Here is a 24387-nt window from a genome sequence, read left to right on the forward strand (position 1 = left end):
AAATTGTGACCTTTCATTTCGATACAGTCTTCAGTTCTTTTGTGCATATTATCGCACTACAGACTATTGCATCTAATTCCAATTACCAGTTTCGTCCTTCGTACTAGTAACTCAGGTTGAAATAATTCCACTCTATAAAAGAGTACCTTACGTACTGTAAATTCAATCTTCACTTCTACCTGACTCGTATAGATAAAATTAGTCCTTTGTAAAATAACTCCGCTCCAGTGAGCTCAATGGTAATATACATCTAAGGAAACCATGAAAAAGTTCAGTCAGATTGGTTGGCCACAAACTTTGAACCCATGATCTCCCGGAAGCGAATCTCAAACTCTCTCGGTTGTGTATCATAATCTATTTATAATTCAATAATTTCCATTTAAAGACTTATATTTTAAGCCAACAGGGAGAATTTGATCCGCTTCTTTTTTATATTTAACTCAAATACCATATTAAATATAACGAGAATTATTGTGATGTAGTTTTCACATACTATCACTGAGCTTATTGTAACGTGAGATGACTGATAGAGTATTGCAACATTAAAAGACACACAGCTAATCGTATGTTGCAATGTTAGATTCACTTATAAGCAGGCTTCGAGACTTTGGACCCGATACAATAAGTTTACTTGCATGCACTGTAGGTTGTTGACTCGCGGCAGGTAGATCCTTAATGAAACCTGGCATTAGTTTTATTGTATTAATTAATCATTAATGCTGATAGTATTTTCCATTTAATGAAACCTTGCATTAATTATTGTATTGTAGTTTTAACAAATTGTATTAATTAATCATTAATAGTGATAGTATTTTCCATTTAATGAAACCTTGCATTAATTATTGTATTGTACTTTTAACAATCGATGTGATGACGTTACACAATTCATCTCCTTCGCGGGAGGAAACTAGCACTTCCTCTTTAAGTGCGTATATTTATTCAATGATCCATTTAATGAAACCTTGCATTAATTATTGTACTAATTATATCATATAACAATAGTGTTAAATGGATAATATTCCCTGTTTGTTGTGCAAGGCCACATTGAATAGATGGAGTCATTTTCGTAATGAGTTGTTTTTACAGCGATATGGGAAACGAATAGTATGAGAAAATTATGAGCGCAGGAACGTCATGTAATTACAACAATTAAATGAAAATAAGCCCACAATCTAGTTAAATGATTAAAAAAAACTGAATGTGATGCACTGCGAACGCTCTACCAATTGAGCTACTCCCTCAGTTATTAAATGAGCACACGAAACAGACATGTTAAACAGCATTCTTTGAATCTCTGGAACTGTCTCATCCTTTTGCATAGATGGCTTGTGTTCATGTAACTAATTATAGATTTTGATTAATGTTTATCGTATTGGCAATTGAGGTGGTGATGAATCATGACATGTAAATTTCCAATTTGGCAGTTGTCTTTATGGTCGGCCACAGAATTTGAACCCATGACCTCAATGCGAGTCTCAAACTCTCTCGATTCTGCATCACTGTTTATGTAAATAAAATAAATTAAGATGAAATTAGGCACATAAATATTATTTTAAGAAACATGGGAAACGAATAGTATGGGTAAATTATGAGTGCAGGAACGTCATGTAATTACAACAATTAAATGAAAATAAGCCCACAATCTAGTTAAATGATTGAAAAACTGAATGTGATGAACTGATTAATGTAATTAATGATGTGCACTTTGATAAGAATCATGGTTAGATCTAGGCCTATGCATCACATTATTAATAACGCTATCGTGATAATCACAACAATGAAATAATAACAGTAAAGTAACATTTGTTAGAGCAAGAGCAACCGCGGATCATAAAAAAAAAAATTATTAAAAAATGAATGTCACGTTTTTAAAAAAAACTGAATGTGATGCACTGATTAATGTAATTAATGATGTACATTTTGATAAGAATCATGCGTTAGATCTATGCATCACGACGTGTAATTATAAATGTAAACACCATTTATTTTTTGGAAAAGGATTTATTATTATTATTATTATTTTTTATTTTTATTATTGTTATTAAATTTTCTGAGGAAGGAGTAAGGTGAAAGATTTTACTTCCTCTGACTGGTTATGCGTCAATCTATCTTCAAAAGTCCAAGTCTTTTTATGTATATCCCTTTGTACTTTAACAACTGATGTGAGAAATTACAGTCCGCTCCGCGAATGTCTGGAATCAGGTAAAAGATGTTTACTTCCAGCCATAGATAGAGTATAAATCATGCTATTTATGCCTCTTTAAATACAGCAAACAGGTGACTGTTGAAGTGAGTTTTCTTCATTGTTATTATGCTGTACATTTTATTCACTTCCAGTAATCATAGGTAATTTTTGAAGTGAGAATTGAGTTTTCTCCACATATTTGAGTAATTTTATTTATTTCTACTCACCATTCCGCTATTTCATCTTTTTGAATTCGATTTGATGCATTGTTTTACTTCCACCAAGGTGATACACTTTCTCTTTCAACTGCGGTGAACTGGTTGGGTCCTGCTTCAGACAGCTGCGTCCAGTCAATGTCATATAGTCGAGGACTCACTTTCACTTCCACGTGCGGGATTCACCTCTCACACAGATGGCTAAACCGACTGCGTAATACATACTCATACATATTTCACAACAGAAAATTATTTTCAACTGGCCAGGGAACAGGCGGTGGTCGAAAAAAATAATACAAGTGTCAAATAAGACCTACAGGAACATGTGTATTCGAAACATCCACGCATATCGAGTGATTTACCTTGGCTCTTACGTAACAAGAGCTTTCATAACAAACAATGGACCTTGAAACTTATGTAACACAGCTTTCACTTCATTTCTACATTCTCTCCATGCTCATTCGTCAATCGCTTTCCCACACCACTCGCTTGCAAATACCCATTCACCAATCACAAACCAGCTCCCCTTATCCCTCCTTTGACCACGCCCCCTTTCCCCTATCCCTCTTTTGGCCACACCCCGTTTCCCCTATCCCTCATTTGGTCACGCCCCCTTCCCCCACCCCTCCTTGAGCCACGCCCCCTCCCAGCCTCCCAGCCTGTCACGTGAGCATCATTTCCTTACTACTGAAGACTAGCCAATGAATAGTTCATTCTCTATTTGTAATATTATTTTAGCCTTAAAACTAAAAAAAAAAAAAAAAATGTATTTTACTAACAACCTCAAATTAGTGTAACTCTGAAAATATTGAAATTAAGACACACGTTTATATGACATCTTTTGCCCAGTATGTCTTCGGAAACAAGCTTCGTATGTAGCGGTAACTCCTCGTGAATCAGCCTGTATACTGTAAGTTTCAAATTAGAGTGTGTTAATTGGATTTTTCACAGCAACATGAAGCTTTAAAAGTCAGGTTTCTCAAAATTTTATATTTTGCGTTGTTTGCCTTATGAACTGATACGTCGAATTAACCCAAACATTAATAAAAACTAACATTAACAAATATGAAAGGTACCAAAATTAGTCATGACTGGTGAATATGATATGCAATGATCAATTATAAGCTTAAGCTGTATTAAAATATCGGCTTGGACGAGAGAGATAGTAAAGATTAAGTTTTCTAAAATTTTTTAAATAACAAACGAAAGAACTACGCCAAATTGTCGTTGCCAATATTGAAGCTCTCATGCCGACATAAGATACAAGTTACCTTACATTTGTTTCTGAAGTTTTTATAAGCTACCACGCGAGCTGTAATTGTTAATTTGTGATCGTTGTTTAATGGGTAATGGCGGATTAAGAACTGAATTGCATCAAATCCGCAATGGGTACTACCATAATTATGAAATAATAAATGAAAAGGAGTAGGCCCACCAGGGAATTTTCCTTGGGGATAAATTCAACAAGCACGTATCACCGATCTTCCTACTGCTACTAATGCCTATTTTCTGCAAAAGTGGGAGCCTTAGGGACACCTGGTAGAGATCGCCAGCTGTTCCATGCTTAAATTACCTCGAAAAAAAAATAATAATTTTCTCCAGAACTACAGCAGATAGAAAAACAAAATTTTCACCAATCATAAAAATATATCTGCTGAATTGATTGATATTCACAATAGCTAACTATGATTATTTTCTTTCACGTAACAATAGGTTAATTAAACTGAAATTAATTTTTTTTTATTTATTTTTTGTCCGATACTATTTTCTCAAACTATTTATGAAAACTTAATGAAAATTTTTATACACATTATTTATTAATAGTTTAACTTTTTAGGTAAACATTTTTGGAATAAAGTCTTAATTGTTGTTTTTTATTTATTAATGATAGTAGTAGTGGTGGTGGTGGTGGTGGTGGTGGTGGTGGTGGTGGTGGTGGTGGTAGTATTGGTAACCGACTTGGAAATTTGACTCTATTAGTTCGACTTCGACTTTGAAGAACACATTATTCGCGCTTGAGCTATTCACTTCTGTGAGATGGTGAGGGAAACAATGGCAACTCGTGGATAAAAATAATGTATCTTACAATCCATTACCATTAAAGTGAAATAAAATACTGTTGAAATGTCATTTCAAACATTGAGACACCTAAACAATTATTGATGTATAGACAGTCAAGATAAAATTAATCTCATCATAGGCCATGAAGGCTCACAAGTATAGCTGGAGGTTAAGGCACCCACCTGTATAGACAATCGGCACTAATGGCACTAGGGACAAAATATGTAACTTTTCATTCTGAAAAGGAATTTTAAAATGTTACATCTGTTAGGATCAAATTTCTGCACATTTAAAAGACAAAACTAAAATTATTTCAGTCATTTATTGTCACAGTACACTGTTCTCTTAAACTGACTGAGGATATTTGGAATTAAATCAATGGCTTATCCAAAACACGCTATGAAATATTTCATATAAAACAATTTTTTTCTCGGAAAGGAAGCAAAAACGAGAACAATTGTATTAAACTTCTTTGTTATAAATATCTCAACGAATAATCTCCTGAAACTAATGATATAGCTTTCAATTCACCCTATATATGTTTTGAATAAACAGTATCCCGTCCATTCATTCCCGCTTTCTCTAATCCCTAGTCTCACGTGGTTTGCGTCCCTCAGAATAGAAGAGACCTAGCTGGGACTCGAACAGTACGAATACCATATTCATCCATTTCTTTTACTCACCTAGTTGCTTCGTGCTGCCTAGTCTTTTCTCCAACATCGGATGTAGATGAGCCCAGTGCTCGCGGTCTGAAAAATGCTATGAAATGATAATACCCCTCAATTTTATTATTACATTTTAACTCATAAATTTCTCATCATGACTAATCGTCCATAATCTGCTTGTGCAATGTTTTAAGTAATCGTGATTGCATCAATAAACTTATGAACAAATAACCATTAAGCATCTTAATTATGGACTTTATTATATTAGTACACATTTTAATTAAATTGCGCTTTGGTAACGGTATAAGCATTTAAAGTCGTATGTAGTAGGCCTATATAAGTTGTCTAAATTAGACCGACAAACTGAGAACGGATACATAAACTTTTCAAAACACTTTTTGTTAAGGAACAAATAGGGTGCAGTGGGTTAGTTAGTGGTATTTAAAAAGGGCTCGTCAGCTACTATAGTTAGGTCTATTTGCGCCCTTATATAACATTCTTAACAAAACATAAACATAAACTGTACAATAAGCTGAATGCTAAAACGAACTAAAAACGTTGTCACGGTAAAAACGAGGCACATAAATGCAGTATCAACAAGGTGATGAACAAAAATCATGAAAGTGAGCAGTTCTCAGACCCTAGGTACTATTAAAACGAACCAATAAAACAAAAGCCAACAGAGTCAAATTATATAGCACTTTTCAAAATAATATTTTATAAAGTATCCGGATGTAAAAGATCTGCAATGTCAAGTATTTAAAAGAAACAAGTATAAAACGACAAATGTAACCTCGGATGTAAAGGGTCCGGAGTATAAGCAAAACGGGTCAATAAAAACTAAATCACCCTGTCAAGTCCTGTATTTGATAAATATCTCAGAACTGCATTTGCACAATTAAAATCATTTACAAGAGCGTCACGTAGATTCGGCCGAATTCCATTTTGTCGACGGTCACGGTCATATTTCCGGCAATGAAATAAAATATGCTCGACCGTAATTGGTACATGGCATATCTCACACTCCGCCTGAGGTTTGCCAAGTAGAAGATGGCCATGTGTCAGACGACAGTGGCCAATCTTTAATCGGGTGAGTAAAATTTCTTCGTGTCGTAACGCTCTTCTTGACGAATCCCAAACTCGGACAGTATTTTTTTACTTCGCAATTTATTTTCCTCTTGCGCAGACCATTCTCCTTCCCATTGCCACCATATTCTATATTTCACCTTGCCACCTCTCGCGCCAATACACCTCAGAGCCATTCATAGAACAGTCCTTGCTGCAGTATAGGCGGCCTCATTTCCTGGAATTCCTGCATTACCAGGAATTCACACTACTCCAATCTCAGAATCAGAGCTTAGCAGTGTGTGGAAAAGCTTCTGGGTTCTCAACACAAGCGGATCATCAGAATTTAAACATTGCGGGGACTGAATGGCACTTAAAGAGACGGAGCAGATAAGGAATCTGCCCCGTGGCTGTCTAATTAAAAACAATAAAGCTCTGTAGAAAGCATAAATTTCGGACGTAAAGACACTGGTGACTGCCTCCGTGGTCTGTTGGTCAGCATGCTGGCTTCCAGATCAGGAGGTCCCGGCTCTCGGTGAATTTTTCTTGAAGAAGAGGAATTCCTGGGTGTCTAGAGTCTGGAAATTTGTATGAATGTGAGTGTGATTGTGAGTGTGCCGGGTTAATATTAATTAACCAATCATCACAAATATAAAAATACATCAGAACTGTCGCTGGGCAGTAACTTGAACACATGTTTCAGCGTCACATTGTTGACAAGTAACTCCATTTGTTCACAACCATAAGGCATCTAATAGATGCTATAGAGTTACTAAAAAAAAAAAGACACTGGTATATTGACTCAATTTATATTTAAATATCTGTCCATTTGCAAAGAAAGGAACAACCAACACATTCATTTTACAGAGTAAATGCCGATTATCTACATATTATACTAATCAGACTTCAGATGCATACAAACAATTGTTCTTCCTCTGACACATACCGTCAAGTGAGATGTACTGCCTGATAAAGTGATAACTAGACTTCGTTGAATTGCCACACGCAGCATGCAATCAGGTTGCCGATGTACGGTAGTATAAAGGAGGTGAGCGGTCGACCGGTCTCGTAGTATAAGCAGTTCATGTTAAGAGTTGTGGCCGGTCCAAATAGATAGAGCAGCTACAACTAATGTATACCTATGTAAGCACTTATTTTTGCATTACTGTGGTTGGAATAGTCAAAGCTTAACATTTTTTTTCAGTGCAAACAAGCTACAGCTAATGTATACCTATGTAAGCACTTGTTTTTGCATTACTGTGGTTGGAATAGTCAAAGCTTAACATTTTTTCAGTGCAAACAAGAATTCAATCAAACATACTACAATGAGAGTGTTGCTGTTTCATATAATTGCCCCTGGAATACACTTACCCCCGCAGACAGTCTTGACCCGTTGGGGAACGTGGTTGGATGCTGTTAGTTATTATGCAGAACATTACGGCAAAATAATGGAGGTAATTGATGAATTGGATAGCACAGATAGTTCCGCTGTTGCAGCTGTAAAATCATTGCCTTCTGAACAGCTATTGGAAGATATTCTGTTCATTGATTCTAATTTTTAAATCGTGTCCAAAAGCACCATCCTGTTAGAATCGTCTAAACTACAACTCTCAGAAGCCCTTAATATAGTGGATAAAGTATCACAAACCATTACCCAAAATAACAATTCAATAATTTCAGAAAAGTGAAATGTAAGTTGAGAAACATTATTGCTAAAAATTCTGCCTATTCACAACTTAGTATTATAAATGATGTACCATCAGGTCACGACAAGATATCTGAAGTTGGTGTACTAAAAAGTAGTGACTTTCCGTTCTTCAAATATGTACGTATTACATCGTGTGATGTTGAACGTACATTTTCCCAAAATAAAAACTATTTAAGTGACCATCGGAGGAGGTTACTTTGCAGTCGCTCAAAATGTACGTAACTCTTCACTGCAATGCACATATTCAAAGATGATGTGAGTATCTTACTTTAAATTTTAAGAGGTAATATATCTCACTATAAAATAATTGTGTATTTACATGTTTAGACATTTCCTACTTCAATGATCATTCATTATATTTCTTCAATGCAGGATACAGGTTTTATTGTAACCGCAGTATACTGCTCAGTGTTTACATTAGAGGCATACTCCATCATTTGGACGCCCTCTTCTCATACAGTCTATACCGCGTGCGCAGTAAACCTTGCGATTCTCGTGGCAATTCCACGAAGTCTAGTGATTACAGATGTACTTATCAGTCAGAATTTTAATCAGAGGATATGTATTGTAGGCCCGCGTTTAGTAGCGACTTCTGAGGGCGGGGAAGTGGGGAAAAGAGAAGATAACCTCGTCACCTCTGTGTGCATTCTGCGTAGCGTTGCCAATTCAGCGGTTTTCCCGCTAATTCTATCTTTTTTGGATAACCGTCTCGCGGGTAAAATTATATTATCCCGCTTAGCGGGAATACTAGCGGTTTTTAATATTTAAAGTTTCTGAAATGAAATTCATATTAGCTTTATAAGCGGCTTTCATAATTACATTTAATTCGTTCTGTGCGTGTTTTGTGAAATAATGGATGTGTTAATGTGATGATAATACCGTTAAAACCCGAAATCCGTCAAAACCAGTTTCAACTAATAAAAACTAGTTTAAGCAAATAAAGATAGATAGAAAGTGAGTTTTCGTATGATCTAGAATCAGTGTCAGCTTAGGTTTGGTTTGTTTAGGTTTTTGTTTGGTAACAGCCTAAAAAAAAAACTAAACAAACCAAACCTAACCTGTCATTGATTCTAGATCTTACGAAAATTCGCTTTCTATCTATCTATATTTTAAAACTAGTTTTTACTAGTTGAAACTGGTTTTGTCGAATTCTAGGTTTTAACGGTAACATATATCGTGCAATAAGAATATAAATATGTTGTGTCTGTGATAAAAGTGTTCAAAATTGCTTTATAGCGCCACATTGGCAATGATAATAGTGTGCAATATTCGTTACATTGGCGGGTAGATGCTCTATCTTGACCGTTATTAGTTACTTACTTACTGGCTTTTAAGGAACCCGGAGGTTCATTGCCGCCCTCACATAAGCCTGCCATTGGTCCCTATCCTGAGCAAGATTAATCCAGTCTCCACCATCGTATCCTACCTCCCTCAAATCCATTTTAATATTACCTTCCCATCTACGTCTCGGCCTCCCCAAAGGTCTTTTTCCCTCCGGCCTCCCAACTAACACTCTATATGCATTTCTGGATTCGCCCATACGTGCTACATGCCCTGCCCATCTCAAACGTCTGGATTTAATGTTCCTAATTATGTCAGGTAAAGAATACAATGCGTGGAGTTCTGCGTTGTGTAACTTTCTCCATTCCCCTGTAACTTCATCCCTCTTAGCCCCAAATATATCTTGACCGTTATTATTATTATTATTATTATTATTATTATTATTATTATTATTATTATTATTATTATTATTATTGAATAATAAGTATACATTTAAATCTAGAGATATTTGTTAGAAAATCGCAGGTTTTCGAAAGCCATCTAGCGGAATTATACGAACAACTGTTGGCAACACTGATTCTGCGGACTTCAGATAACTCTGAGTATCACCAGTACGAAAACATTACTTCCTCACAGTTTGTATTTAGGGGAGAGTCGGGTAGTATCGGACATCGGGTAGTATCGGACAGTGCGTTTCTTTCATCTACCAACATATGGTAGTACCTGAATGACATGGTTACGTTTCTCTATGCGACATCACAGAAACGTAACCATGTCAATCAGGTACTATCATCGTGTGGTAGATGAAAGAAACTAACTGTCCGATATTACCCGATGTCCGATACTACCCGACTCTCCCCTACCTAGCAATGGATCAACCAAGATCAACTCGACGGCGTGGCCAAGTAATACACAGAATGAGAGGAAGATTATAAAGAATATAATAGAATGTTGTGACGAAGAGGCTCGAAACAAGAGGCTAATCTCTCCCCTAAGGCAGGCTACGTCCAGAGCTGCTAAATACGCCGGCGTTAGTAATGCAGGTATCACAAGAATCAGGAAAATGGCTAGCGAGCGATCAGATGGCAGTGAAAGAACTCCTGGTAAAAAGAGTTAAGACTTTATCTACTGTCATTACAGCTCATTGCTGTTTCATCAATAATTCGCATTATTTAAAAATAAAATTTAACCCGATTATTTACACTTTCCTGTAAGAAAATTTTACAATGATAGTACGCGTAATTACTCGTACTTCAGAAATTTTAGTGTTCATTTACAAGCTATTTTTCATTGAAATAATTAGTAAATTAGCTATATACTGAACACTGTAGATGGTTTTAAAAACAAATAACATGTGTCAAATTACGAGTATCTGCAAAAGTGAACCATCGAACTACAAATTTATATTTGAAGACTTCGAATAAATAATGTACTAAGTCATCATCTTCATCATCATCATCATCAACATATAGCGCTGGCCTTCTATGCTCGAGGTTGCACGTTCGATCCCGGCCGAGGTCGATTTTTTAATTAAGTAGGTTATTTTACGACGCTGTAAATATCAACATTTTAGGTTATTTAGCGTCTGAATGAGATGAAGGTGATAATGCCGATGAAATGAGTCCGGGGTCCAGCACTCAAAGTTACCCAGTATTTGCTCAAATTGGCTTGAGGGAAAACCCCGGAAAAAACCTCAACCAGGTAACTTGCCCCGACTGGGATTCGAACCCGGGCCACCTGGTTTCGCAGCCAGACGCGCTAACCGTTACTCCACAGGTGTGGACTCCGAGGTCGATGACATTTAAATGTGTTTAAATGCGACAGGCTCATGTCAGTAGATTTACTGGCATGTAAAAGAACTCGTTCTGGACAAAATTCCGGCACACCGGCGACGCTGATATAACCTCTGCAGTTGCGAGCGTCGTTAAATAAACAATAATTATATCAACAACAACATTGGTACTACAGCCTATTGCAGACCTTGACCGCCCCAAAGTGTTCCAACATTTGTTCATATCTTTTGTCTTCCTTTTCCATCCTTGCAATTTCAGTAAGAAAGTCCCATTTTAAAATAGTCAAGGTGGCCAGTCTATGTATATATTTGTATTTCACTTATTTATTGCTTATTGTTTAATAACGTCATAAGGAATTTATGGAGTACACACTAGTTTCAGTAATGAGCTTATGAACATAAATAAAAGTTTCCCACTATATCCTTAGAGAGATGTCTTGTTATCATTTGCGGAAATTCACTTCATCTGTAGAGCGAATGTTTTTTGCACTCGGGTAGAACGCTGTCGACGCGTCTCTGTTATCGCGATTATGTCATACATATGTGATCAGGGGTCATGCTCAGACTTGGAAGCTCAGCTCGCTACTTACCGCGGCCCTACAATACAGCTGTCAAAAGAAAAAGTGACCGCTCTCTAGAAGCTAAGTTCCCTTCGGGTAACTTCGCTACAATTCGGAGATAGGCGATGTTACATACTGTTGGACCATGTGGCCTGATATCTACAGTTATAATTGAAGTATTCTGCATGTTACTATTGTAGCGTAATGGTAGCGTTCCGAGCTGGTATTCATGAGGTCGTGCATTCGAACACAACCTACAGCTTTTAATGTTTTTTTTTTTTTAAGAGAGAGAAAATATAATTGCTCCTGTTTCTTTTATGACTGTTTTAATAATTAACATCAGGTTCATGAATATATTATGTCATGACTTTATCATTATTTATTAGGACATTATGGCTGCAAATGGAAAGAAAGAAAGATTTTGTTCTCAACAAAAATATCTTTCGTGTCATAAACAAAAAACAAAACAAAAAATACGGGCGTCTGCCATAGAAAAATAATCAATTAAAAGTTCAAAAACAGAAAACAAAAAGCCACGATTCAATATTTAGTCCATCTTCTTCCCATGTCGAACATATCTTGCATTCGAGTGGGCATCCCAGACATCCTGGACGAGCTTCCACAAATCATCAGGGGGATTGGGCCAATTTTTCCGCATACGTTTCTTCGCTTGTGTCCCCGTAGCTCAGTCGGAAGAACATCGGAATTTAGATGTCAACGTTTCAGGTTAAAATCCTTGTTACTCCTTTTCATTTTATTGTGAATAATATTGGGTTGGTGGATAAGTTCGTAGCGTGTTTGTTTCGCGTGTTGGTACTGCGGTTGTTATGGGTTTAATTATCAATTGAAGACCTCAGAACAATAAGTGGGTTATCGATCAAATGTGAAATTTTCGGATTTCCAAACTTTCCTACTATTCCCGCCTCATAGAATCAGAATCTGTCATTGGTTCTCTCATAAACCCATTTGTAGTATTAGAAACTGAAGTTCATGTAATATGCTGTTCCAAGAAATGAAGTGAATAGAAACTTTGTTTTTGCTCTCCTGAAAAGTTGCCTTTTGGTTCATAACCGACTTATTGTACTAAGATCTTCAATTGTCACTTTTTATTTGAAGCTCAATTGTTGTGCTTGAGTTTACATATTGAAGTTTTCATTTTTGCAGATAGTGAGTGGAGCCATGGATGCTAGAAAATGGAGTGTCAAGTGGAGAAAGTGGAACATTTCCGACATATTCTTCTTTTTTAGTTCAATAGAGGGGCGAAAGCAGCGGAGGTGACTAGAAACATTTGTGCCATGTATGGGGACAATGCTATCGGAGAGAACACAGCAAGAAAATGGTTTTCTCGTTTTAAGGAGGGTCGTTTTCACATTAGTGACATCCCAGACATCCACGCTCAGGAAGACCTTCGGGGTTTGATGAAGACCGTTTAAACATATTATTAATCCACAATGATCCACGTCAGTGTACCCGAGACCTGGCAAATGTGATCAACTGTGACCATTCCACCATCGTGCGACATTTGCATTCAATGGGCAAGGTTCAAAAATCAGGTATATGGGTACCGCATTTTCTAAGCCAAAACCGCAAAAATTCAGCAGGTGGCCGTATGTACATTTTTGCTTGCTCGTCATCGATTGGCTCGTGAACGACATCGAACATTCATATCCAATATCGTTACAGGTGAAGAGAAATTGTGTCTTTATGCTAACATAAGGAAATGAAAGCAATGGTTGAGCCCGAACAAAAAAGCAATGGTTGAGCTCGAACAAAAAAGCAACTCCCCGTACAAAGGTCAGCGTGCATCCACAAAAGATAATGTTATGCATCTGGTGGAACTGCGAGGGTGTGCTGTACTACGAATTTCTTCCCCGAGGTGTAATCACCACTGCCGACATTTATTGCCACCAACTGAGACGTCTTGCACACGCAAGCCAAGAAAAACGACCAACAAGATTGCGTGAAGTGATGCTACTCCATGATAACGCCCGTCCGCACTCTGCTAATCTGACACAAAACACTATCCAGGAGTTGGGTTGGGAAGTTACTCCGCACTCACCTTATTCACCTGATCTTGCGCTCTCAGATTTTCACCTTTTCCGCTCTCTATCGAATAACCTTCAAGGAACTTCCTTTCCGGACGAAAATGACTTCTTTAACTCAAAATCACGGTATTTCTAAAGGCGTAAAATTGAAAAACTACACCACCGTTGGCAGACTGTTGTAAATAGTGAAGCAGAATATACTGTTGATGATTAACTTCTCTCTTATGTGTATCTGATGTGTTTAATAAACTTATGAAAAATCGCTACGGAATTATGCACCAACCTAAGAAGAAACTAACACTATTGTTCCAAACCTAACATTAAATTTATATTATTTATATCGCTAAAGAACGAAAACAGAATATAAATGATAACTTGTATATTGTTTATATCGCTAAAGAACGATAACAAAATATAATGATAACTTGAACGAGGCTCGAATCACAACCTGAGAATCACTGAGCTAGCACTCTACCGCTGCTCTACGAGACACATATCGAATGACTCCTGCTTAAACAGAATAGTTACGAAACTGCTGCAAGTGCGATTTTACAAGCCCATGTATCGTGTAACATCACCGTAATCGGAAGTGGACTTAGAATATATTCGCTGTTCATGAGTGCTGTCACTTTTTTTGACAGCTGTATAGACTTTCAGATATCCCAAGAAAGTTCAAAATTTGAAAATTACTGCAAGGAAACTATAAGAGCTACGTAAATAAATTATTTACATTTGAATAGAAGTTGCTTCTTAAAAATATGTGAACCTGTTGGGCCATATGCGTGAGGGACGAGGGGGAGCGCGGCGAAAATGGTCGTCTTCAGCGACCTCAGCGCGGAGCCGCGATATGAATCAGGGCCGATTGCGTCAGTGTTCCTTGAGATACAAAACGAGATACTGCTCGCTTCCATATCTTAAGGACAACGGTATCAGTGGATAAAAAGATATACTTTATCTGCGAATTAAATTACGAGAACTGAGACCCATTTTGTGAGCGTAATAGTGAACATTTCCAGAATGACCAAAAATTCAGAGCGAAATAAAATCGTGATCACGAATTTCTACAGAAATAGTTCAGACAATTATATAGTTGGTTATTTTACGATTCTTTATCAACTGCTATGGTTATCTAGCATCTGAATGAGATTGTGATAATACCAGCGAAGTGAGTCCAGGGTCCAGCGCCGAAAGTTACCCAGCATTTGCTCGCAATGAGTTGAGGGAAAACCTCAACCAGGTAACTTATACCAATCAGAATTTGAACCCGGGCCCGCTCGTTCCACGGTCAGACAGATAATTATATAGCTAATGATTACCAGACTTAATTTGAATAATTTTGCTGTAACTTCCAAAAATGCTTCCCTTCGTGACTGCCACCAGTTCATGATCGTAAACTTTTCACAAAAACTTTATACATCTGGTTAGTGTTCTTCATTCTGTATGACCTAACTTGTAAGATATTATTCTGTGCGATATTTTTATAAACAACGTGGTATGAATGAGAGCGTAAAATGAAATGGATAGATCTAATGTTGATGGAATGAAACTTGTAAAGGTTGAGGGCAAGAACAAGAATAAAAGCCATCATTCTCCGAATTTAGTTTTCCAAAATTATTCCAATCAACGCTGGGGATCAAACTATATTTCGCGAAATATTTAGTGCACACACTGGCACTCTGCTGCCAAAGTGAGTTTGTAGAAAGCATTTATAGCTGAAAGGAATGATGAAAACAAAACTTCATTTTCAATGAAGCTTAGTAAGCTCTTAATCCCCAAAGAAAAGGGAAGGTAGGGGAGAGTTGGATAAAACAGGATAGTATGATAAAACGGGATACCCGACTTATTTCGTTGGAAAGTGCTGCAACTTACCGAATGATGCGAGGACTTTGTTCTCAGACCAAAAGGGGACATTATGTAGTGCTCACATGCAGAACGAACACGTTAATTTTTGTTGTGTAGAGAAAAGTTTAAAATCAGCTGCTTAACTAAATTGTTTCGACTGATTTTAATTGGCTCATTCTGGGATTAAATTTGCAGAGTTGAAGAGGTAAGTCTCTTATATAAATAAAACATTATTAGTCTTTAATTCTTTGTAAAGAAAACCGCTGTACCTTTTACCGTTTTGTTGTGACGCCAGGTTTTTCTTTACAACTCCAAGTCGGACAAAACAGGATACTCTATGGTTTGGCAAAACGGGATAGTATCCCGCTTTATCCAACTTGCATTGCATATGTGGGATTTCACTTTAAATTCTGAATTGAATATGTTCTCGCTATGACAACCAACAATGACAGTAGTTAGGAAGAAGAGGATGACAACGACGAATTCTCTAATTCAAAATCTGAAGAGGGATGATGAAATAAGTGTACTCAATGGCAAGAATGGGCTCATCAGGCGTGCAGTAGTATAGAATCGGAAGGCTGCGAATAATTCTACTGTAACTTTTGTAAATGAAAATTTCTGCAATAGGACTATGAATCAATGTCAACAAACAGGATAGACATTACGTATAATAATTTGATATTCTTCATTTAGGCATTTAAGTTTTGCATCACCTGTAGAAGTGGTATTTACGCTCCACTTCAAGAAATATCCATAAAAACATTTGAAATCTATCCTTTTAACTGTCTGAAAAACGTAAACAATGTTGAGAAACAGTAGAAGTCTACCCTAGAAACCGAATGAAAAAGTAAACAGATGTAAACAGAAGTGCAAGAAATCTCATCTCTCAGCGAATAACTCAAGGTAAAACAGTTTTTCATTCTAAAGAGGTTGAACAATTGTAAGGCGGTCAATTACGAACTTCAATCGTGCGAGGATTGTTTCTCTATGTCAGGAAGGACTGTCTTCAAGACAAGTAGCGAGCCGCTTAGGATTGAACTAGAGTGATGTGGTACGAACCTTGAATCGCTTCCGAAACCCAGGTATTGTCGACGACATGTCTCGTAGTGGTCGTCCACGTGCAACAATAGAATGTGATGACCGATATCAGCGAATTATTGCCACGAGGAACGCTGAGAATACTGCTGGCATGATTAACTATGACTTTCAAACTGCGACAGGGAGACGCGTATCCAATCAAACTGTACGAAACCGATTACATGATAGCACACTGCACTCCAGACGTCCATGGCGAGGCCCAACTCTTAACCCTAGGCACCATGTACAACGTTACACCCGGGAAAGAAATCATCACCAATGGACTGTACAAAACTGGCACAAAGTTCTATTCACGGACGAATGCCGAATATGCCTTGTCCCAGATAATAATCGACAACGTGTGTGGAGAGAATTAGGTAATGCTGCACGACTCAGACACCCCTACAATCAATTGCAGTAAGGTAGTGGGTCAGTGATGTTTTGGGGTGGCATTATGTGGGGTCGCGGACAAAATTGGTGTCGATCCAAGGAATGCTGAGGGCTCCACAGTATAGGGACAACATTCTTCAAGCCATATAGGCACCGTTTAATTTGCACTTCGCAAAAGGATTCATGTTTATGGACGATAATTCCAGAATTTATCGTGTGGCTGTTATCAATGACTTTCATAATCGTGAAGGAATTGCCAGGTTTGAATGGCCCGCATGTTCTCCAGACATGAATCCAATTGAGCATGTCTGGGTTCAACTAAGAGAGCCATTGTTGCGCTCCCTGACCCCTCACGCAATCTCGAAGACCTATACAGAGTTGCTGTTGAAGAATGGGACAGAATGAATCAACAGTTGACAAGTGTGGTGATAGAGAGTATGTCCACGAAGAGTCCAAGCATTATCAATGCAAGAGGAAGCACTACTCTATTGAAGTTGCTAGGATAGAGATTTGGTTCTCCAGCCAATACTCAATTTCCATTTGGCCATCCACACCATTGCTATAATTTTGTCAACAACTGTTAAAAATAAATAAATTTTCATTCCTTAGCTTTCCTTCTTTTTATCTTTTATTGTAGGTGTTGACAGGTGATGCAAAACATTTTTTGGTGTGTTTATTATGCATTATAATAAAAACACACACATTTTTTCAGTTCCTTAACAATATTTTCTTTATTTTAAATAAGTATCCTGTTTTACCCAACTAGTCGGCCAAAACGGGATACTTGTGCACTTTCCAAGAAAATTGTTTTCCAACTTTAGCTATATCATAAGAAGTGAAAATCAAAATGTATTATGAAAGTACATAGAATAGTGGATTTATAAGTAAAAATTGAATTGTTTCCTATCACTTTAACAGGAAATATACAAGATTCCGTGTTAAGTATCCCGTTTTGGCCAACTCTCCCCTACTATTTAGCTACAAATTCAGCGAGCATGGGTTGGTTTCCTGTAATCGTTATTAGAAATTTATCGCATTCCCATTACCGCTGGGTGTTCGTCTCTATTTTGTGTTTTTTTGTTTTCTTAAATGGAGTTCAACCACAGCGCTGAGCAGTTGGCCACACATTATTTATATTAGTTTCTGATCCATAATACGAATGGTAATATAATGGGCCAAAAACAGGACACAAATAGATGAGAAAATATTAATAACTTAATTATAGTTTTGTAACACCAATATTAGAAGCAATATTACTGGAACAGCAGACGGGTTTTAGAACGGGGAGATCTTGTATGACAACGGTTTCATACTACAACAAATAATCCAAAAACATAGAGAATTCAACCGAGAAACATATATTCTGTTTGTAGGTTACATTAAGGCATTTGATAAGGTATATAGGTCCTTGCTGTGGGACATTGCGTCCCACTACATCCAATTGAACTCACTAAGAATATGTACAAAAACTCCAAAATAAATGTACACGGGGAAACTTCAGGTCAAGTAGAAAAATTAACTTAGGAGTTCGACAAGGCTGCAGTATGTCGCCGCTTTTATTATACAGATTGTTTCCGAGGTGGTGTTACAAACTTTCAGGGATGATGGCGAAGGACACATGTATCAATTTGAGATAAGGAACCCTGGTCCAGAAATGACTGAGTCGAAAGTTACAAGCAAAAATAGTTGTGTGGGAGTGAAATAATTTTATTCCTCTGTACACCTTATTTATGTGTATTTATCTGTACATCTTACACATACTGTACGTTGTCTGAGGGATGGAGACAGGAAACTACACTAAAACAGAAAGCGTAATATGTAACGGACATGGTCGTTCCTGATGTGCACGTCTGTAGACAGCAGTGTATGTGTACAAGTTGCAGTGTCCAGTCGATCAGTCCTAGTGAAATAGAGGAGTACAAGATAGCGGAATAAGCAGACCTGATTTTCGAATACGGGTGAGCCAATGGGAACAGTAGACAAGCTCACAGATTGTATCAGGCAAGTACCCACGTAGGAGACATCCGATCCATACCATCTTTCCACGACTGTTCCAAAGGTTAAGGGAAGGAGGTCACGTGGTGCAAAATTACAATTCCATTTCCACACAACTATTTTTGCTTATAACTTTCGACTCAGTCATTTCCGGACCATGGTTCCTTATCTCAAATTGATACATGTGCCCTTCGCAATCATCCCTGAAAGTTTGTAACACCACCTCGGAAACACCCTGTATATACGAAATTAATAGAAAAGTTAAAATGTTATTCATGTACTCGTAATTTTAATCAAAAGGAATTTGTAATGACACTAATTTTTTAATGATGATCAAGTATTTATTCCAAACTCTGAAAACAACTTACAGCTATCAGTAAACGAGTTAAACAGAATAGCAAAGGAATACAATACATTTTCATATCTACACACAAAAGTAAAGTGATGGCATTTTGGACTAAATACAACGTAAGATCCAAGATTGTAACAGAGAACGATATTATATATCAAGTGAACAAGTTTAAATATTTAGGATGTACTGTGTCTTATATGGCTAATCTTGGCCAAATTGGGGAGGGGGGAGGAAACAGAAAAATTCAACTTAGTGAACTCTTCTATTCCTTCGTACCTGTCGCCGCGCTTCACTTACCTTTCTTCCCATCACAATCTGAACACACCCTCTCGCCATGAAACAATACTAACAATACCATCTCATCGCACTCCTCATACTCATCCTCTTTCACAGTAGTCCTGCCAAGACTCTGGAATTCGCTACCTGCTACCATCAGGGACTTTTGAAATAAAATTGAATTCAAACGCAAACTTACTAGGCACTTGGTCAGTAATTGAGACTCGTTCAGACATGGCTTCTTGTAAATACGAGTAGTTATCTTATTCTATCACAAAATATTTCAATATCCGGTAATTTCATCACTGTATAATTTTATTACCCCAGATTTAATTTGTACTCCAGTATAAAAATCTTTCTTTGTTCTGAACTTCTACATTAAATTGTCTAGCTTTTATTAATCAGGTAACTTTTAGTACTTTGATTTTTATTGTAATTCTAAATTTAATATTAATTGTAATTTGTAATTTTATTCTCAATATTGTAGTTGTAATCCCCTGTTAGAGGGGAAGAGAAGGCCTGATGGCCTTGTCTCTACCAGGTTAAATAAATATATGTATAAGTATACTACCTATTACTTAGGGACATCTCGACAAGCTAAAAAGAAAAAAAAACTTTATTAATGCCACAATATGTAGATATCTGAAAAAATAAGGCTACAAAAGATAGTATCCTAAGTTTTATAGAGCAATATTTGTTCCAAAGTAATTGTATGGTAGCGAAATTTGGATTTTAATTGAAAATGGCAAACTAGACTTGAGGCAAGTGAAATTAGGTTCCTAAGAAACATTGCAGGCTACAGAAGAAGAGATAATAACAGGATGCAGGTATGCGAGAAGAATTGTAAATATTTGAAATAAACTACAGAGTTAAGCAGTACAGAAATAATTTGTTACTCCACATAGAAAGAATGCAACGCACTAAACTACTACATCGGTTTTTGAATTACAGACCGATTGGTAAGAGAGACATTGGACGTCCAAGAAAGCTACGGACAGAACAGGAACACAGACTGCTACAGGCAAAGTTGCCTAATGCATGGAGGATAATGATAATTTTGTAATGCAATGCGTAATACAGTGTATAAATAGCATCTTTCCTGCAACCTATGAAGCACTGAATGTCTACGAGTAACGCCAATACGGCAATAAATCAAGAAACTTGATTTGAAAGCTACGTGAAATACCAACATGAAGCATTAACGTTTTTCTCTTTTTGCTGATATTGAACATTTTCTGCTGCATATGCGGGAGTTATCTCGTTTCATGCTTGCAAAACGCGTATGATGTTCTTGCTGAGGGTTCATATTTTCTCTCCTCGTTGGTAAAATAATGATGTACAGTCTTAGGAAAAAGTTTTGTCGCACAGATACTTTATAAGTGCCAGAAAGGAGGCAGTGCGTATGATCTGACATACAACGAAACAAAACTAATTTTATTACTTCAACTAGTCGTTCTCTTCTGAACCAGGTCGCTCGTCCTCTGATCATGCGCACTGCTTTCGTTTTTGGGGGACTGTGAGACAAAACGTTTTTCTAAGACTGTACGTATGATCTAAAAGTGCTTACTATCGATTTTAGACTTCCGGAAATTACATGAAATGACATCAGAAGACGTCATGATATTGCGTCGTCAAATCGTCACAATATATTATACTTGCTATATAACAGCATAATACAATATAATATTTATTGCCCTCAAACACATACACAGCTATACGAAACTAGTCAATGGCAATTCTGTTAGATTATGACACGATTTAACACGTCAATTTAATGAAGTGAACAACCTCTAATAGGAATATTTCAACTGAAAAGGAAGAATAATTCCTCCAGTTAAAATTTCAGCATCTGTCAAACAATGCAAAAATGGATTAACTGTAAGAAGTCAACAAAAGTACGAAGTAAATATAGAGATTCTGTATGAGACAGACTCTTGGGGTGCTATTCATAGACATTTCGCTAGCCCGCGCTACGAGCGTCCTAAACTAGCCCCGGCTATCGACTGGTTACTTGTATAGGATTCATATGATATAATATCGCTAACACTGGTTTATGAATACGAAAAACGTTAGTTCGCTTATCATACACCGGAAACCCACGCTAAGGATATCTGTGTTTTGAGTGAAAAACGTCAAAGCATGATCTTTTAGTATCATGATGTTTAATATAGCCTATGAGGATTTATATAAATAAGAACAACATGTTTATCCTACCAGAAGAAATTTGACATGTCCTTTAGCTGAACTAAATGTTACACAACCACTGGACTAAATCACAGCTATAGTTATGGACCAAGGTTATAACTTCGCTTTAATACACCGTGCAGCATGATTTTCTATGAATTGAAACTAAATAGCGTTTCTTATAAACTTTAGTGGCGCTAATTACGAAAACGAACTTAGTACCACATCAGAACATTCCACAATTCGCAATTTCATTCTTAGTTAAGGGACGCGGGGACTGAATTTTCAATCTTCCACATTTCTTGACAGATTTTCTTAAAAATTTTACTGTCAATTAACAGTATTAAAGTAATAATATTACCAAATTTGAATTTAATCGGACCAATAGTTATAAAGCCATTTTTTAATAATAAATTTATATACAAACAATGCCATTAATCAAAGGTTTCCCAATGTTTTCTAGACATAACATTAAATGTAATAAGATTTCTTTTGAGTATGAATTACAGTCATAGAAATACTTTTACAGTGAGATATTTAGTGTAACTGATTTTATTTAATTGTAATATTTTTAAGTGGAATTGTAGACCCTATCCCCGCCATGTTAATGTTACCTACTTTAGGTACACTTTTGTCAGAAACTATCGCACAGTTATAAAACTTTGCACATTTATAGTGTGGATCTTCCTGAATCTTTGTGTATTTTTAAAGTGTGTTCGTACAAAAAATTAATATTTTAAAATATTTTTGACAACTTTTTGCTGCAATTTTAAAGTAATCTCTCTGTAAGTTGTTAGATTAATGTGGATATGAATTAGGGTAGACCAGGGTAATTGTGAACACTTTTCACTGATTTCAAATATATTTCAACATTACACAACCCTCAATAACGGTAAGCATGACTAAGAAACATTGTGTTACTTTTAGATCTTTCTTTTCCCTGAAAATGGGTTTAAAATAATGAGGTTGACTTTTTTCATTTTTTAATTGCTAGTTTACATTTACCCCGCCTGTTTACATTTACCCCTTTAAGAGGGGGGTAATTGTAAACACCAATTTTCGCACGGGCTATCAGAGACTGAACATTTTTTGTTCTGTTTCAGAAGAAAGAGTTGTACTCGTTTCAACTCCAATTTTGGTCAATGGTACATTTCGTCCCTTTAACCTATGATATATGACGTTATAGGAACTTAGTACCTCTCCTGAGCTTCACGATAACTGTAGTTACTATTTTTCACATCTGTGACAACTCTCTCTAAATCCTATACAGTGTAGTTGGGTGGGGGTCTCTTTGATTACTGAAAAGTACGAAATGTAACCATAGTAAAACATGTTTATAATTGCCCCCAAACAATTAAAACTATGGGGCAAACGTAAACACGTCATAATTTAATGAACTGAGGCTATGGGAGATCTCAAAACCATTGTAATAAATGTTAACTACTATACATTACTCATAAAAACAACATATTCTTTAAAAAAAATAGCACTGTACGTTTACTTACAATACCAAAAAGGAAGATGAAGCAAAATTCTTTCTCAACTTTTTTTGTAGACTCTTACAAAACATTCGTTCACAACTAAGCAGTTACTCCTATTTGGCGCCAAATTTCTTTGTAGTTTAGCCAATAATTTAAATATTCCCCAGAATTAAAATTTTTATATTGACAGTTTTGTATTTCTCACAGCATTTGTTTACAATTACCCCCTATTTACAATTACCCTCATCTATCCTAAATATTTCATGTTCTCACCGTTGCTGCATGCCTGGCCTGTGTTTGAGTCATATGACAATTTATAAAGATGGTACTGCAGAAGGTGGAATATGAAAATCATAATTATGTGGTCTGTTTGTGGTGATTTTAAAGTTATTGGTTTGTTATTGGGTCAACAAAGTGGTTTCACAAAATAGCCCTACTTTTTGTGTGAACGGGACAGCAGAGATAGGACATCCCATTCGGAGAGGAAAGAATGGCCTAGGAGACAAACATTTAGGCCTACACCGGAAATGAAGAATATTAATGCCTCTCTACACCAACGCGGAATATTAGCAGCCGTGGCGGCGACGAATATTTCGCGTACACAGCGGCAACGAAATTCGCACGTTACCCCACACTGACGCGAAATATTCGCAGCGCTGACGGAGACCAAATTTCGCGTATGCAGAGAAATATCATGTCGTAGCTCCTATGATAGTCAATCAATGGCACTGTTATTTTTATGATTGGCAGGTCAATATCTGAGTAAAGCATGGAACAAATTTTGAAATCAAAATTGTTTTTAAAACGCGGGGGGAAAAGATACTAATTTGGAAGTGATCTGTTCAAAATAGAATTTAGACCTCCAGAAGTGATTAGCGGTAAACTTTTTTATTTTTCATGTTAGATGGGGGTTCAAAGCGAATGAAATGTTGAGAAAGAATGGAAATTACTTTTAAAAGTTGCCGCTATTCAAAATCTTTACTGGTTTTCAAGTTACGGCGAGTTAAAGAAAAGAGTATTTTTTACTTGGCGAAGAACTCAAGACAACCTCTTGTCTGCTAATACAGAAATCTTTGCTCTGATTTCAAATCCGCTTACAAAATACTTCCATCGCTTAAATTATTTTAATTACTCGTATGTGTTTTGAAATGTAATAATAAATATAATTAAAATATAAATAATGCAATTAAAAAATAAATGTAATCACAATATT

At 36.6% G+C, this 24387-nt stretch overlaps 1 protein-coding gene across 1 annotated transcript in view; it reads right to left on the minus strand.

Annotated features, from left to right (window-relative positions):
• The window catches only part of LOC138698485 (membrane-bound alkaline phosphatase-like), a 101420-nt gene that overhangs the window by 52742 nt on the left and 24291 nt on the right, over positions 1-24387 (minus strand). Inside the window, exon 2 of the mRNA XM_069824448.1 lies at positions 5145-5210. Within this exon, the coding sequence (XP_069680549.1) occupies positions 5145-5210 (66 nt within the window). The remainder of the gene's footprint in view (positions 1-5144; positions 5211-24387) is intronic.

This window comes from Periplaneta americana, chromosome 1 (genome assembly GCF_040183065.1).
Source record: "Periplaneta americana isolate PAMFEO1 chromosome 1, P.americana_PAMFEO1_priV1, whole genome shotgun sequence".
NCBI classification, from domain to species: domain Eukaryota; kingdom Metazoa; phylum Arthropoda; class Insecta; order Blattodea; family Blattidae; genus Periplaneta; species Periplaneta americana.